The sequence below is a fragment of the Pyxicephalus adspersus genome, chromosome 6, assembly GCF_032062135.1.
Source record: "Pyxicephalus adspersus chromosome 6, UCB_Pads_2.0, whole genome shotgun sequence".
Lineage (NCBI taxonomy): Eukaryota > Metazoa > Chordata > Amphibia > Anura > Pyxicephalidae > Pyxicephalus > Pyxicephalus adspersus.
This window is the reverse complement of record NC_092863.1, coordinates 107,871,339-107,890,910: the sequence shown is the minus strand read 5'-3', so window position 1 is coordinate 107,890,910 and position 19,572 is coordinate 107,871,339. Positions and strand designations below refer to the sequence as shown.

General features: G+C 42.4%; 1 protein-coding gene across 1 annotated transcript in view; it reads right to left on the bottom strand.

Moving 5' to 3' along the window:
- Positions 1-19,572, bottom strand: part of CA9 (carbonic anhydrase 9) — a gene marked incomplete at its 3' end in the record, with an annotated part of 43,178 nt that overhangs the window by 5,695 nt on the left and 17,911 nt on the right. The window contains 5 exon segments of the mRNA XM_072413633.1: positions 1,389-1,530; positions 2,705-2,862; positions 16,815-16,881; positions 17,615-17,707; positions 19,281-19,423. Coding sequence (XP_072269734.1) covers positions 1,389-1,530; positions 2,705-2,862; positions 16,815-16,881; positions 17,615-17,707; positions 19,281-19,423 — 603 coding nt within the window.

The window sequence follows — 19,572 nt, the reverse complement described above, 5'->3', positions numbered from 1 at the left end:
GGGTAGTATATAGGACTGGGAATCAGAGAGGGTAGTATAAAGAACTGGAAATCAGAGAGAGTAGTATATAGGACTGGGAATCAGGAACAGCAATATATAGGACTGGGAATAAGAGAGTTTGGTAAATAGGACTGGAAATCAGAGAGGGTAGTATATAGGACAGGGAATAAGACAGGGTAGTATAAAGGACTGGGAATCAGAAAGGGTAGTATATAGGACTGAAGATCAGAGAGGGTAGTATATTGGGCTGGGAATAAGAGCGGTTAGTATTCAGGACTGGGAATCAGAGAGGGTAGTATATAGTAATGGAAATCAGAGGGCGTAGTATATAGGACTGGGAATCAGAGAGTGTAGTATAAAGGACTTGGAATCAGAGAGGGTAGTATATAGGATAGGAGATAAGGGAGGGTAGTATATCAGACTGGAGACCAGGGAGGGTAGTATATAGGATAGGAGAGTGTAGTATATAGGACCGAAGATCAGAGAGGGTAGTATATAGAACTGGGGATCAGAGACGGTAGCATGTAGGATAGTAGATAAGAGAGGGTAGTATATAGGACTGGAGACCAGGGAGGGTAGTATATAGGATAGGAGAGTGTAGTACATAGGACTGAAGATGAGAGATGGTAGTATATAGGACTGGGAATAAGAGAGTTTAGTAAATAGGACTGGAAATCAGAGAGGGTAGTATATAGGACTGGGAATCAGAGACGGTAGTATCTAAAACTGGGAATCAAAGGGGGTAGTATATAGGAATGGAAATCAGAAGGGGTAGTATATAGGACTGTGAATCAGAGAGGGTAGTATATAGGACTGTGAATCAGAGAGTGTAGTATATAAGACTGGGGATGGTAGGAGGGGGAGGGTAGTATATAGGACTGGAGATGAGAGAGGGTAGTATTTACGACTGGGAAAGGGAGAGTTTAGTAAATAGGACTGGAAATCAGAGAGGGTAGTATATCGGGCTGGGAATAAGAGCGGTTAGTATACAGGACTGGGAATCAGAGGGGGTAGTATCTAAAACTAGGAATCAAAGGGGGTAGTATATAGGACTGGGAATCAGAGGGGGTAGTATATAGGACTGGGAATCAGAGGGTGTAGTATATAGGACTGGGAATCAGAGGGTGTAGTATATAGGACTGGGAATCAGAGAGGGTTGTATATAGGACTGGTAATCAGAGAGGGCAGTATATATGACTGGGAATCAGAGAGGGTAGTATAAAGGATAGGAGATAAGAGAGGGTAGTATATAGGACTGGAGACCAGGGAGGGTAGTATATAGAACTGGGGATCGGAGAGGGTAGAATAAAGGATAGGAGATAAGAGGGTGTAGTATATAGGACTAGAAAATGAAGGGGCAAGTATAGTGATGACAGTGATGACATTACCTCCTCCAGGAGCTTTCCGTCCTGACACTGGAGCACGAAAACTGGACAGAACCAGACGCCCATTTAGACTCTGTGGCTCACGGAAATTCATCTGCAGGATGTGATCATCGTCATGGTGGATGGTGTCCTCTAGAATGGAGAGCTGGGAGGAGAGATCCACATATCAGATATAGGATAATACAAATGCTGATCAATAGGATTTTTAACAGTCCGGGATATCCAACTCATTCTAGTTAAATCCTAGTACTAGTTATATCTTTACTATGAATGGTACCCCCTCCCCCAACCCCCCACTTTCCACTACCACCAAAGACTCATTCTTGAACTTTGTGCTGAACTTCTTAAGAGAACATTTTTCTGAGCATGATAGCAAAGAATTTCTGTCTGCCACCTTCTTCAGGTAAAAAGGAGAAATCTCCGAGACCTTCCAGCCCTTAGGGGGTATAGCATAGAAACCCTCCTTAGAGTTATGGACATAGCTTTGTGTGATGGGAATACTTCGGGAAATCATTGTTCAGCAATCAAGAAATTCTGCCTGAATCTGATAAGCCAATGCTTCAACTTCAGTTTTTAGGAAAATTGGATGTAGGATTCTAAGTGCCCAAAATGAAAAAGTCTATTCAGATTGCTACCAATGAAAGGTGCAACAAGCAGCATTTAGGATGGTATAGGGGTGGGGGGGTTTGTATATATGTCACCATTGATGTGGAGGCTCACCCTGGAATTTTAAAGACACATACCCTCCCATCCAGATGACATATTTTCCTGAGAACTCCCTGTATATTCCATAAGGACAATGCCCGGCCTCATTCTGCACAGATCACAATGTCATGTGACTGGCTGAAGTCCTCATCTGTCTCCAATAATGTCTGAGGCAACAGGAGAATCAGAGACCACAAACTGCTGAGCAGATCAAGTCTTATATACAATCCCACTAGGAAAATCTGCAACAATTTATTAAATGCCCAAACAATTAGGAATTTAAGTTCAGATATGTGACACAGAGGTAAACTTTTTTGGAGTTGGTTACATCAATGTCTAAATTTCTTTCTGTTTAAGGAATAGAATTAAGGTTGTCGGTGATCACAAATCTGTTCGTTGTCATTTTGTCAATAAAGGTTCAGGTAGATTCACACACTACATATTTTAGTTTTTATTGAAGTTTTAGAAAGTGTCATGAGGTTGTTGTCTATTAGCCCTATCACAATGGCTAGTACTCCAATACCCCCATCACAATGGGTAATATTCTATCAACAACAATCACTTTATGTTCCATCGTCCCCATACACATTCTTTCCCCACAATTTGACATTTACCTGATCCTCAGACAAGAAGACAGTTTGGTTGAAGATTGTCCAGTTCACAGTCTGAAAACATGGTGGGGTGGTTAGAGAACCATTATAACGATAATATCTGTCCAGCTGCCGTGGTAATAATCCACGGATATCAAACCCAGGAATGTCAGTGCTTTGTCCTGGGGAAAGAAAAAAGTAAATTATGAAGAAAAAATAAGTGCCTCCTTAACCCTTTTAGTTTTACAAAATAATGGTAGTAAGGTGTGATAAAATGAAAGCTTCTGGAAAGTAAAAAACGAATGTGGAACAACCACGTGAGAGATCAAAATGAACCTTCACAGTCCTTCACAAACCCTCATTGCATCCGCACAATTCTCCACAAATCCCTCATTGCACCCACAAAACCATCATTGTACCCACACAGTCCTTCACAAACCCTCATTGTACCTACACAGAACGCTAAAAACCCTCATTGTACCACACAGTTCTCCAACAACCCTACCTTACCTACATAGTCCTCCACCAACCCTGATTGAACAAAAACAGTCATCCACCAACCCTTATTGTACCCACACAGAACTCCAATAACCCTCATTGAACCCACACAGTCCTGCACCAACCCTCATTGTACCCACACAGTCCTCCACCAAACCCCATTGTACCCACACAATCTTCTACCAACTCTCATTGAACCCACACAGTCAGACACAAACCCTACGTGAACCCACACAGTCCTCCACCAACCCACATTCTACCCACCCAGTCCAGCACCACCTCTTAATGTAACTACACAGTCCTCCAAAAACCCACAATGTACCCACACCAAATCTACCGTTCCCAATTAGTCCTCCACCAAAATTCATTCAACCCACACAGTCTTTCACCAATCCTCATTGTACCCACACAGTCCTCCAACAACCTTCACTGTACCCACACAGTCCTCCACAAGCCTTTACTGAACCCACACAGTCCTCTACCAACCCTCATTGTACCTACACAGCCCTCCACAAACCCTCATTGAACCCAAACAGTCATCCACCAACCAGCATTGAACCATCACAGTCGTGCACCAACTCTACCTTACCTACAAAGTCCTCCAGAAACCCTCACTTTTCCCACACAGTTCTCCACGACCCCTCATTGAACCCACACAGTCCTCCAAGACCCCTCATTGAACCCACACAGTCCTCCAAGACCCCTCATTGAACCCACACAGTCCTCCACAAACCCTCATCGTACTCGCACAGTCTCCCAACAAGGCTACCTTATCTATATGGTCCTCCACCAACTCTCAATGAACACACACAGTCCTCCACCAACCGTCATTGTACCCACACAGTACATCACCAACCCTCATTGTACCCACACAGTCCTCAGCCATCCCTCATTGTATCCAGATAGTCCTCCACCAACGCATATTGTACCCACCCAGTCTTCCATCAACCCTCATTATAACCAAACAGTCTTCCAAAAACCTTAATTGTACCCACACAGTCCTCCACCAACACTCATTGTACCCACACAGTCCTCCACCAACCCTTATTGTACCTACCTAGTCCTCCATCAATCCTTATTGAACCCACACAGTCCTCCACCAAACCCTAATTGTACCTTCCCAGTCCTCCACAAACCCTCATTGTACCCACACAGACCTCTAACAACCCTCATTGTACCACACAGTTCTCCAACAACCCCACTTTACCTCCATAGTCCTCGAACAACCCTCATTAAAATTATTAATTATTATTAAACCCTCATTGAACCCAGAGTCATCCATCAACCCTTGTTGTACCCACACAGTACTCAACCAACCCTTATTGTACCCACACAATTTTCCACCAACCCTCAATGTACCCACTTAGTCCTCCACCAACCCTCATTGTACCCACCCAGTTCTCTACCAATCCTCAATGTACCAACACAGTTCTCCAACAATTCTTACCTATATAGTGTTTCACCAACCCTCAGTGAACCAAAACAGTCATCCACCAACCCTCATTGTACCCATAAAGTACTCCACAAACCTTTTTTGAACCCACACAACCCTGCACCAACCCAGCACCACCCCTCTTTGTACCAACACTGTCCACCACAAACTCTCATTGTACCCACATTATCCTTCCCCAACCCTCATTGTACCCACACAGTTCTCCAACAACCCTGCCTTACCTACATAGTCTTCCACCAACCTTCAATGAACCCAAACAGTCATCCACCAACCCTCATTGTACCTACATAATCCTCCAACAAACCCCATTGTATTCACACAATATTCCACCAACCCTCATTGTACCTAAACAGTCTTCTACCAACCCTCAATGTAAAAACACACTTTTCCACCAACCCTTATCGTACCCACACAGTCCTCCTGCAACCCTCATTAAACCCAACACAGTCCTCCACAAACCTTAATTGTGCTCACCCAGTCCTCCACCAACTCTTATTGTACCTACACAGTCCTCCACAAACCCACATTGTACCCACACCAATCCTACCTTTCCCACATAGTCCTCGATCAAAACTCATTCAACCCACATAGTCTTCCACCAATCCTCATTGTACCCAAACAGTCCTTCATAAACCTTTATTGAACCCACACAGTCCTCCACAAACCCTCATTGTACCCACACAGTCCTCCACATACCCTCATTGTACCCCCACAAACCCTAATTTTACCCAAACAGACCTCCACCAACCCTCATTGAACCCACACAAATCCTCCAATACCCCCATTAAACCCTCACAGTCCTCCATAAAACCTACCTTACCTATAAAGTCCTCTACAAACCCTCATTGCACCCATACAGTTCTCCACCAACCCTCATTGTACCCACACAGTCCTCTATCAATCCTCATTGTACTTACACAGTCCTACGTCAACGCTCATTGTACCCACCCAGTCCTCCAGCAACCCTCGTTGTACCCACACAGTCCTCCAACAACCCCCATTGTACCAACACAATCTTCCACCAACCCTCATTATACCTACACAGTCTTCTACCAACCTTCATTGTAAAAACACAGTTTTCCACCAACCCTTATTGTACCCACACAGTCCTCCACCAACCTTCATTGTACCCATCACAGTCTTCCATGCACCCTCATTGTACCCACAAAGTCTGCCAAAAACCCTAATTGAACCCACAAATTCCTCCACCAACCCTCCTTGTACCCACCCAGTCCTTCACCAACTCTTAGTGTAACTACACAGTCCTCCATAAACCCACATTGTACCCACACCAATCCTACCTTTGCCAAATAGTCCTCCACCAAAACTCATTCAACCCACATAGTCTTCCACCAATCCTCATTGTATCCATACAGTCCTCCCCCAACCTTCATTGTACCCACACAGTCCTCCATAAACCTTTATTGAACCCACACAGTCCTCCACAAACCCTCATTGTACCCCCACAGTCCTCCACAAACACTATTTTTACCCAAACAGACCTCCACCAACCCTCATTGAACCCAGACAAATCCTCCAATAACCCGCATTAAACTTTAACAGTCCTCCATCAACCCTACCTTACTTACAAAGTCCTCCACCAACCCTCATTGTACCCACACAGTTCTCCACCAACCTTAATTGTACAAACACAGTCCTCCATCAAGCCTTATTTTACTTAGACAGTCCTACATCAACCCTCATTGTACCCACACAGTCCTCCTCAAACCCTCATTGTACCCACACGGTCCTCCACCAACCCTCACTGTACCTACCCAGTCCTCCACCAACACTCATTGTAAACAGTCTTCCACCAACCCTCATTGTACCAACACAGAACTCCCCCCCCCTCATTTTAACAACACAGTCCCCCACCAACACTCATTGTACCCACACAGTCCCCCACCAACACTCATTGTAAAAACATAGTTTTCCACCAACCCTCATTGTACCCAACACCGTCCAGCACAGACCCTCATTGTACCCACGCAGTTCTCCAAAAACCCTCATTGTACCCCCACAGTCGACCACAAACCCTCATTTTACCCACACAGTCCTCCACCAACTCTCTCTGAACCCACACAATCCTCTACCAACCCTCATTGTACCCACACAGTGCTCCACAAACCCTCATTGTACCCACACAGTAAACCCCAAACCCTAACTGAACCCACACAGTCTATTGTACCCACACAGTTCTCCACTAACCATACCTTACCTACATAGTTCTCCACTAACCCTCATTAAACCCACTTAATCCTCCACCAACCCTCATTGTACCAACAGAGTCCTCCACCAACCGTCATTGTAACCCTGATTGTAACCACACAGTCCTGTACCAACACTCATTGTACCCACACAGAACTCCACTAATTATCATTGTACCCACACAGTCCTCCACCAACCCGCATTGAACCCTCACAGTCCACCACAAACACTCAATGTACCAACACAGTCCTCCATCAACCCTTATTTTACCCAACACAGTCCTCTACAAACCCTCATTGTACCCACATAGTCCTCCTCCAACCCTCATTGTACCCACAGTCCTCCACAAACCCTCATGGTACCCACATAGTCCTTCCAAACCCTCAATGTACCCCCACAGTACTCCGCAAAGCCTCATTGTACCCACACAGTCCTCCACTAACCCTCATTGTACCCCCACAGTTCTCCACAAACCTTCATTGTACCCACACAGTCCACCACAAACCCTCATTAAACCCACATAGTCCTTTACCAACCCTCATTTCACCCACACAGTACTCCACAAACCCTCAATGTACCCCCACAGTACTCCGCAAAGCCTCATTGTACCCACACAGTCCTCCACTAACCCTCATTAAACCCACATAGTCCTTTACCAACCCTCATTTTACCCCCACAGTCCTCCACAAACCCTTATTGTGACCACACAGTCCTCCACCAACTACCATTGTACCTACACAGTCTTCCACCAACCTTTATTGTACCCACACAGTCCTCAGCTAACCCTCATTGTAACCACACAGTCCTCCACTAACCCTTATTGTATCCACTTAGTCCTCCACTAGCCCTACCTTACCTACATAGTTCTCAGTCCTCCGACAACCCTAATTGTACCCACACAGTTCTCCGCCAACCCTCATTGTACCCACACAGTCCTCCACTAACCCTCACTGTACCCACACAGTACTCCACCAACCCTCACTGTACCCACAGTCCTTTAGCAAACTTTTTATACCTTCACAGTCCTCCACCAATCCTGATTGTACAGACACAGTCCTCTACCAACCCTCATTGTACCCACACAGTCCTCTACAAACCCTCATTGTACCCCCGCAGTACTCCACAACCCCTCATTGTACCCACACCGTCCTCCACAAACCCTCATTGCACCCATACAGTTCTCCACCAACCCTCATTGTACCCACATGGTTCTCCACCAAACCTTATTGTACCCACACAGTCCTCTTTAAACCCTCATTGTACCCACACGGCCCTCCACCAACCCTCATAGTAACCACACAGTCCTCTGCCAATCCTGTCTTATCTACATAGTCCTCCACCAACCCTCACCGAACCTACACAGTCCCCACTAACACACAGTCCTCCACCAACCCTGATTGTACCCACACAGTCCTCCATTAACCCTCATTGTACCCACATACTCCTCCTCAAACCCTCAATCTAACCACACAGTCCTCCACCAACCCTTATTGTACCCACACAGTCCTCCACTAACCATAACTTACCTACATAGTTCTCCACTAACCCTCATTAAACCCACTTAATCCTCCACCAACCCTCATTGTACCAACAGAGTCCTCCACCAACCGTCATTGTACCCACATAGACCTCCACCAACCCTCATTGTGTCCACACAGACATCCACCAACCCTCATTGTACCCACACAGTTATCCACCATCCCACACTGCACCCACACAGGCCTCCACTGACTCTCATTGTTCCCGCACAGTCCTCCACCAGCCCTCATTGAACTCACACAGTCCTCCACCAACCTTCATTGTAAGCACACAGACCTCCACCAACCATCATTGTACCCACACAGTCCTCCACAAACCCTCATTGTACCCACACAGTCCTCCACCAACATCATTGTACCCACACATTCCTCCACCAACCCTCATTGTACCTATACAGTGTCAGCCAACCCTACCTTACCTGCCGACTGCCCTTATTGTACCCACACAGTCCTCCAACTACCCTCAATGTAACCACACAGACCTCAACCAACCCTCATTGTACCCACACAGTCTGCCGACCGCCCTTATTGTACCCACATAGTCCTCCAACTACCCTCATTTTACCCACACAGTTCTCCAACTACCCTCGTTGTACCCACACAGTTCTCCACCAACCCTCGTTGTACCCACACAGTTCTCCACCAACCCTCGTTGTACCCACACAGTCCTCCACCAACCATCATTGTACCCACACAGTCCTCCACCAACATCATTGTACCCACACATTCTTTTAGTCAAACTGTTATTAATATTATCAGAGGATCATTATCAAGAACTCTTTGGGTGTAGCATATGGTGTGCTCACAAGTTTTTACTATCAGAGTCCATCCATATGTGCAATATAGTTTTTTTGGCCACTAGAGAAAGAATGGACAAGAAAGTCCCACTTCCCCTCGTAACTCCCACTCCCCTTTAAATCAGTCATGCCTAAAACTGCCCATTCAAGTGTCAAAGGTACATAATTTGTTAGTGATAAAGCCATATAGTGTGCAACTGAGCGCCAAAATCTATTTATTGTAGGGCAATTCCAAAAGGCATGATATAAAACAGCCTGTTCCTGCGTACATCTAAGACATTTACTAGTGGAGCTAGTAGCCATCAGGTATGCTCGATACGTAGAAATATACACCTCACGTCATTCCTCTATTGGAAGCACTGCCCATGCCTTGTAAAGAGCTCGAAGGATATGCTCTACTGACTTAGTGGGGAAATATTCTAACCATTTTGATAGTCCTGTCTTCCTACTAGAATAATTTAAAGGGTCTTTAAGTACAGCATAATTTTCCATTATCGCCCTTCTTGGAGGATTACCCTAATAAACCCCTAATAAGAGAACATAGAGTGAATTTTGCCAATCATTGACAGATAAAGATTTTATCACTCTTGAAATATATGATTGCATTTGCAAAAAAATATAAACAGCCAATCTTAAAAAAGGAAACTTCGATGCCACCTCCATAAAATGAAGAGGATGCCTCGATTCTTGGTCGACCAATGATTTACCAGTAATGGTTCCAAAGATCAGCCATTTCTGAGTTATAACAGAAAATGTTAAATAAGGGAGATCTTGATTACCCCAAAAAGGAATAAGAAGAACTTCATTTGGAAGATGCATATAAAGAATAGATTTCAAACTCAAACTTGGTGTGGGTTGTTGATCCAATATCGAGTCAGCATGATACCAAGTGTCATGTAGCCAATCCTTTATAAAGCGTAAAATGGATGCTGCATTATAAAGTGTTTATTACTGGTATATTCCTAGTTGACTGATACCTAGGCTAGAATTAGTTTTTTTATTACCCCAAATAAAATGGCAAAATAATTTATAAATAATTTGATAATAATTTGAGATCAGACTTTAATAATTTGAACTCCCAAGTATTGTATCATTTCCTTGCACTAAATAACTGGGTAACATGCAGTCCATACTGGTCAAACATATTTAGTTAAATATAGAGCTCTGGATTTATCTAAATGAATACTGTATCCTGAAATAAGACCATATTGCGTTATCAGATGGGCGGCATACACTGTTTGGGGTTAGATATATATAATAGACCATCTGCAAAGGCAGTCAGTTTTTTTTTTAAACAAAATTTTTTATTGTGGGGATTCGGTACAATTGGGGAAGAGGAACACATCAAAATACAGTAGTACACAAAATCAAAGTGAAAATCCGTCCGTTCCATTTCCTAGTTACAGTAAATCCATGCTAAGATAATCAGGGAAACCACCACAACTTTTTTTACCAATCTTTTTCTTTTTTTCTTCATTTCTAATCAGAATTCTCTGTCACAAAGTACAGCATCTTACGATACTTAGATAATAGGACTCTATGATCAGAAGCAAATCTTAGAAAAAAGAGGATCGAAGAGCGATAAACGAAAAAAACAGACAAAAAAAACAAAGCTAACTAGTGAACTAATACACATATACCTCGCTGTGAATACATACTCAACTAAGAGTTCAATGTTCAGGCTGGATACGGGTGTAAAAATTTGTACGTATCAGGGTGTAACAAAAACGGTAGCAGATCAAGTGTAGGGAGTCCCCTTTGAAGCTACTCCTCAAAAACCCTCATTGAGTTACTGCCCCTAAAGCCCTAAGGTGATACCAAGTGGAGTCTCGAAAAGCATTTATGATATCTTCCACTTGGTCATGTGGCAAGATTACTTTCAAAAATGTCATCCAAGTATCCCAAAACTTGGTAGAGTGAGTTTCCATGTGTAATGAAGCCTCTGTCTTATCAATTACCATTACCCGATAAAGAACTTGCTGTAATTGGGTCCCAGTAGGAGGAGCTGAGTTTGGCCAATTTTGCATAATACATTTTTTACTCGCCAACAAGGGCAGGTGTTTAATTTTTTTATGAAATGACCGCGAGGAGCAAGATTAGGTTGAACATGGCTTGTGTGGAAGAGAGCCAGTAATGGAGATAATTGCCTTACTGAGTCTGATATGAAGGACATAAAAGGAACACGGAGTCCCAAAACGTCTGAATATAAGGGCAGGTCCAGAGAGCATGTTCAATTGAACCATTAGGTTCTTGGCATTTTGGGCAAGCCGTTAAAATTGTATCTATGAGCCGCAAACTGAATTTACGGTAATAAGCATATTACTCCCTGTAAATAATTTTAAACAGCATTTCCCTCCAGTTCCCTCCGCTTATAATAGTTGTTCTAACCAGAGCTCAGCAACGTTCCAGTATTTTCAAGTGTATCCTCCCATGTTACGCCTAGGAAAACAGCCAATTTTTCTACATGGGGTTCTTTAAGAGCCTTATCACTGGGGCCAAAATTCAGATATCCATAGATACTCGAAATGCATAATATGGAAGAAGATCGGCTCATAATTTGACGTAATGACCAAGGAAATTGTAAAATTGGCTGGCCCCGTGGGAACAGGGTACTTTTCAATTGGTAATAATAGAGGGAGTAATATGAGGGCAAAGCGTATTTTGCACATAGGATTTCAAAAGGTAGGATAGAATTCTGATCATCTAAAACATGTGCAAGTAGAATATTACCTCCTGATTCCCAAAGCCGAAAGGCTTTAAATTCAGACCCTTAGGGGAAACCAGGGCAGGAACCTATAGGTAGATTAGGGGTAACAGACCTGAAGACCTTGAAAAGCTTGGGAGTCTCTCTCCAAGCGATCAGCGTATCTGTGAACAACAAATGTTAAAAATTGTTTTCGGGACCTGGGAAATGGGGGAATGTACCTCCCAGCGACCAAGGACTAACCATACCTGATTCCATTTGAGTATCTGTAAAGTATCGTATATTTCTGAATATCTGGCAAATTCAGACCCAAACACTCGTAGACTTACCTAGAATTACTCCTGCATAATTTGATTCTAGCAATGCGGTGTACTTTGCCTTGCCATACAAAAGACGTAAATGCTGAATGTAAATGCTGACACAGAAGAAATGGCAAATTTTGTAAACAGTATAACAGTCTAGCAAAACTGATCATCATGATCGAATTGGATCTACCTGTGAGAGACAGTGGAAGGTTTTTTCATGCAGTCAATTCCGCAAATATTTTGTTAAAAAGGGGTGTATAATTCAAATTATACATTTCAGGTACATTTCAGGAAACCTGGATCCCTGGATAATTTTCATTACTGCTACTTTACAGTTATATTACAGGCTTCTCTATTTTTATGCAATCCTACTTTAACAGATTGTTTAGGCCCATATGGACCAGCCAAACGTGATAATAGGGTACATATTTTATTCCCCCATCTATAAAATTTGTGCTTTATGTACAAGGCCTGAGTTTTAAGACAAGTAGCTATTTGAGTATTTAATTGAGTTACAACCTCTTGCCAAGCTTTCTTATTTTCAGGACATTGGAGATATGATCCATAAGATGTGTAATTTAATCCTGAAAAACATTATACTGATATAATACTCCCGTTTCCTCTATGAAGTAAATTCCATATTATATCTTCTCATCATTGCCTTCATGGTACTCCACAATAGTATTGGAGTATCCCAATGGGCCAAATTATCATGTAAACTATTAGCCCAATTAGATTGAAGATGAGCCCTAAAACTTGAAGAATTAAAAAGATAAAGCAGAAATCTCCAAATAAATGTTCTCCTAATTGCTGTAATCTTAACTTCATAGTCAGTGGAGCTTGATCAGAAAATATAAAATAGCCTATAGACATCTCAGTGTTTGAATAACAAGTATAGTCTTTCTCTGATGGATGTAAAGACGCCTTGCATCTACCAATGAAGTTTGTATCAAAAGACGTTTTAATTCAGGGGTGGAAGGCTCAGTTGTAACATGTGTCAATTTAAATCTATCCAATGCTGGCTCAACAGCTGTATTTAGATACCCTGCAAACACTAAATTAGAAGTCATCAAAATCTTCCTCTTTAAATTGACAAAATAAGAACAAGAATAAACAGAGCAAAGGGTATAATATAAATAATATACCCGCTATATCCATATCCATAAATATATACCTGCTATCAGTGCCAATTCAGTTGAAATTATCTTATTATTAAGAAGTATAACCACACCTCCTAAAAGTAGTATATATAACATAACCTACCCAGAGAGCCTTCAATTGTAATGTTTGCCCTTCCTTCCGGTGCGTTTCCTGTAAAAATACTATATCTGGAACTCATTTTTTAAGGTGTACTATTGTTTTTTTCCATTTTTGGGGACTGTTAAGACCCGCTATATTCCACAAACAAGTTTTAAATGGGTCTTCTCTTTATCACAGACCAGCACTGGATTGGGCATAGAATTTATCATAGAGGTTGGATAACATGGAATCCTTTTTTGCGAGAATTGGAGGTGTCCACTTTGGGATCTAATAAGAGGTTAGAATCCCCTAGGACAAACAGAATCCCTTTAGCATGTTTGGAAACTACAGAGAAAAAGAGTCTCAAGAACGGGATCTGAAAGGTTTTGGGAGCATAATAGGCAGCTATTGTCACCTCAGTATCATAAATTTGACCCTGTAATATTAAATACCTTCCAGTTGGATCAATTATCTCTTCAGTACATTGAAAGGGGGTTTCCTTATGAAAGGCAACCATGACACCCCCCTTTTTCACCTGAAAAGTAGATTGAAACACCTGGGGATAACATTTGTGGAAATACTTTGGACAAGATTCAGTGGAAAATCTTTTTTCCTGTAAACGGACTATATGTGCTTTTTGGGCAGCAAAATGGTTAAAAAATTTCCTGCGTTTATGTGGGGAGTTTAGCCCCTGGACATTCTGCGTTACAAAAGTATAATGGGTTTTAGGCATATTTCCAAGTTTTACAGAATTGCAACAACTGGTAAATCACCCGCGAAAATGTGAAAGAATGTGAAGTCAGTAAATGGATTGGGATAGATGGGGATTACACATGGGGAAAGGCACACTAATAAATTGGGTCGTCTAAAAAAGGCTAAATAAAATAAACCAATAATTTAACAAAAAGGAAAAAACTGCCTAAGCAGTGTGTAGTCATTCCTAGTGCCAGGACCATAATGGGGGGTACCATGTGTACCCGGGTATGTGCTGCTTAAAGTTTGGCTATAGGATAATAAATGAAATACAGCGGATTCAAAAACCTAAATCACAGCAACTCACTGGGTAAAATACAGATTAACAAAAATAACATTAGTAATCAATATTAACATTTGTAGGCTGGCTATTGAGAAATTTAGGCACTCGGGGCATACATAAAGGATCATAGAGAGAAATCGTTAGGTCTCCTAAATGATAGTGGTTCATATGATACCAGTGTAACCCTCTCCGACTATCAGAAAAGTCCTTCAATCAGAAAGGGAACCTCCCGCAGAACAATATCCATATTAAACATGGAATCGGTAGGTCACAGGTACAAGGATCAGGACTAACAGTTCCCGTCAGACCATAATCCAGTTGCCAGAAATAGTGCTCTCATCCTTTCAAAGAGATCCTTGGATGCTCTGGAAGGACTTTCCAGCTTGCTGGCATCTCCTGTAAGAATGTCTCTCTCATAAAGGTGATAGGGTGGTTGAACCTTGTGACTTCGGGATGGTTTTGGTTGTGGGGATCCAACATTGGGGCCAAGCTTTAAACGATCAAACAGATCCTGTACTTCATTGACTGTCGAAATTGAATATCGGTGGCCAAGGTAAGTAAAAATCAATTTACACGGGAATCCCCATCGGTACTTGATATCTTGTTGTTGTAGGACTGTAAGATATGGCTTGAGGGCCCTTCTTTTCTGGATGGTCACACTATGATATCTCTTGGAGGCCCCTCTGGCTTCTTTGGACCTGTGGCCCGGTGTATGAGGTCGAATTCTAATCTTTCTATAGGGATTTGTGGAGAATCTCCTGTAGTAAAGCTGTAACAAACCTTGGCAAATCTACTATAGATTCTGGCAGTCCTCCGAAATCATGTCTCCTATTCCTGTTCTGTAAATCTTCCAAGCCCAGTCAGGTAGCTTGAAGTTAAGATTGAAGATTCTCGAGCCCAGGTCTCTTAGTCAGTGTAACTTGTGTTAATTCTTGCTGAAGCAGCGGTTTAAAACGCTCCATGAGAGCGGAGTCTCTGCAAATAGGACTGGGCTGAGCCCTTGGGAGAGATGGGGAAGAGCCATCATTTGATCCCTCATCTAACACTGACCTTACTGAAGAAAGAGGATCTGAATCAGGTTCAGTGACGTCCCCCATCTTGCTACGCTGCCGCAAGGAAGAGTGAGATGCCGGAGTCCGCAGCTGGCCCTGAGTTTTTGCCCATGAGTCGCCCTGGGTGTTCCGCCGTCAGATGCCGGTATTTTGAGGCTATTATCTACACTCAGACTGTACGCTAGGTCAGTAACACACCCCGGAATCATGGAGCTCGCTCAGATGTCCTCCATGTTGGGCCCCCCCATTTTTTAACCTTTTTTTGCAAATACGTTACCATATGAACATTTGTGGTTAATCCACCTTTTTTTCGTTAGCTACTTATTGTCTAGTGCCAACTACTTAGACCAAATAATACCTGATGCTTTGTTGCTGCCTCTTTTGGTGAGATTTATATTTACTTAATGTATAAATTGTATTGTATCTTGAGAATACATCATTATACAATACCTGTTTTGCCAAAAAATAAACCCTCTGTCTACTTTTGCTTGGTTAATGTTTTCGTCGGGGTTGGCAAACACTCAGTTTAGGGTATCTAAATATCATATTTACTCATGTTTCTCGGGGGAAGAAAAAACCATTACACCTACAATATTTTTCCTAACACTTTCAAACAGGCCATGCGTGTACTAATTGTACTGTCATGAAGTTTAACATGTAATGTGCTGAGGCATGTGGAGTCGGAGATGGAGCTCGTGGGAATTTCTTATACAGTTTCTCTGAGCATTGTATGGTCTGACTTTGGGGTGAATTTGCGGGTACATTCACTTCATGGAGAATTGACAACTGTGTTGAATAATCTTTCTCACTGTAGAATATTAGATTTTACATTGTTTAGCCTTCATACCTTCCCAGATTGATGGGCAGCAACAACAGCTTCTCTGAGATCATTGCTGATATCTTTCCTCCTTGGCATTGTGGTAACACACACCTGAATGCTACAGTTCAGCAAACTGCCAATAGAGGGCGCCACACTGACCAATAATCAATGCATCTGATGAGCAGCTGCTAATTCCCCTCTTCATTCCTATGGAAGTACTAAGGGGTACTTAATTTTTCACATATAGCTTTGTCATTTTGACTTTGTAAATAAATAAATGAAAGAGTGAAATGTTATGTGTTGGTTATCTGAGGTTGTATTTACCTGTTGTAGCTGTAACGAACCAGATGTAGGTGCACTTTTCTTGCCTGTAGGTCTATGACATTTCAATTCTTCCATTTTTCCATTCTCTGTTACAGGTGTGTCTAAACTTTTGACTGGTACCGTATATATAATATATCATTTATATATGTGCTAGACTTACCAGCCTCTTTCACATTTTCTAGGTAGGACAGGAGATGCCGATAGCTGTCATTCTCTTCAGGTCCTTCCTATGGTGAAATAAAGCATCCAATTGTCTGAACACTGGACAGGTGAGGGCAGAAAAGTCATGGACAGACAGGTGCACTATTCTTGATCTAAGATGAGCAGGAATGATCAAACACAGCAGCCCTAAGAGACTCCTAAAGCAGAATGAGAACCTAGACCTCACAATCCAGCAGCCATTACATGCAGACAAAGGAGGGCATTGTACAAGGAACACAGGAAGTTTTATAGATTTGGGTTGAACTGCTATGCATGCTGCTAATTCTGCTATAATGCAAAACTGACATGCAGTGGAAGGGGATATTGTGGACTGTTCATTTGTCGCTTTGTTTTCAGTGCCGTATCGTCCTCTAGGTGGCAGTGGACACAATCTGCACCAGAGATGGCACTTGGCAATGAAAGATTGTAAGAGGGCGTATTTCCATTTACGGGAAGACATTGAATGGACAGATTGAGTCCTCCACCAATCACCTCTTTAAACTGCATATTATTCTAATGATTTGTGGGCAAAGATCCAGTAATAAAATCAGATTTCCCTATCTTCTGCTGTGTGACATTTTGAACAGTGATGAATGGGAAAAGTCCGAAGGGGTAGGGGTGATGAAAAAAAAAGTAGGTTAATAATTAATATTCTATTACACAACATTTCTATTGACAGCTACAAATTTCACACTCCTTTTAAAAAAGGCTGCAAAATATAACCTGGATTTATCAGGATATTGCGAAGAGATCACCTACCTGTATAAAGGCTGCCAGCACCGCCAGGCCTCCAGGCTGGGTAACAGCCTCATCCAGACTCTTGTAACTGGAGGAGTAATGGACCACATGGATCTAAAGGAAGAGGATGGAGTCAAATATTGAACATGTAGCCCAATCACTCGCATTCAACCTCCATCTTTTAACCATATCACTGACTCCCCTAACGATACCTGTCATTGCAACTTCTATTCATATCAATCTTACCTGTCATTACAGCCTCTATCCATGTCTATCCTACCTGTCATTACAGCCTCTATCCATGTCCCTCTATCCATGTCTATCCTACCTGTCATTACAGCCTCTATCCATGTCCATCCTACCTCTTATTACAACCTCTATCCATGTCTATCCTACCTGTCATTACAGCCTCTATCCATTTCCATCATACCTGTCAATAAAACCTCCATCCATGTCTATCCTACCTGTCATTATAACATCTATCAATGCCTATCCTACCTGTCTTTACACCCTCAATCCATGTTTATCCTACCTGTTATTACAACCTCTATCCATGTCCATCATACCTGTCATTACAGCCTCTATCTATGTCTATCCTACCTGTCATTACAGCCTCTATCTATGTCTATCCTACCTGTCATTACAGCCTCTATCCATGTCTATCCTACCTGTCATTACAGGTCAGACATCCATGATGAGATGGCCGACAGGCAGCATGAGACCTTATCCAGGACTGAGGGAGACAGGTCAGTACAACGTCATCCTCAGTGGGTAGGACGATTTAATTCTACTTTAACCTAACCCATAACTTTTGTTCTGTCACTCAAAGCTCTAACTGTCATCATAACTTCTAATTAACAACTTATCCCATCAAACTAACTAATTAGTGTTTTTCGAAGCATAAACCATTATACTAAGAATCATCCAACACCTTGTCATCACCCTATCCCCAAAGCCTTATCTGTCACCTAAACCCTTCACTGTCATATTGACAGTCCAACCTCTAAACATCTAAATCCAACAATGACCCAAATTCCTGACCCCTTAATGTATAAATTTCCTAATTCCCAACTAGGACCAAAATTCCTCATCCTCAACCATTCTTCTAACTCCTAGCCTGAACCTAATACCTGAGAAGGAAAATGATTTTGTCTCCATCTTGTATCAGAATCATCAATGAGAAATATTAGGAAAGCTGGCTGCATTGTGAGGGGTGATCGTCCTGTAAACCGGGGGGGAGATGGATATCAGGGCCATGCATTGTTTAGGACCAATAATGACTCTGGATTCCTGAAGGATCACGGTTTACTTCAATCCTTTAATTAAATCACCTTACTGTACCACCTACTTACTTTGTATAAATAACACCATCTTTTTCTGAATAAAGCAGAACAGCCGCTCTCTATGAACTGGTGTCTGTTCTCTTACCATCGTAATATTACCGCTGATGTTTCTTCCTTGACACTAACCCTTAACTATCTTACAAAGATTAAAATTCCTGACATATAATTATTCTTTTAGCTCCTAAACAGGACACTTCTACCGAACCCTTAAAACATAATTGTCCTTTTAACACCTATTAGGAGCGTGGCACTAAATGATCTCGTAGGGTCAGCACAGGGTGTAACAGGTCCTCTTTAAGGTACTAATAGGGACAGGTAAAATCTGCAAGGCCAAACCAACTGACCTCTCCGGGGAATTTCTTTCCATTAACGGTATGTTCCGAGCCTGGGCTGCTGAGTGAACCCCAGTGGAAGTGAAGCTGTGCTGCCCGGTACGTGTTGGCAAGACCCCCAGTTATCTGTAGCGAATCGGGAAGCTGCAGGACCACTACAAAGAGAAAAGACACTCGAACTATAATCAGAGAGAAGAGACAATCACACTATACATAGAGAAGATATCAGGAGAGTACAGGCAGACATAGTGGTGTCACCTCTCTATAAGGCCAGGTATGTACAGTGGTGTCACCTCTCTATAAG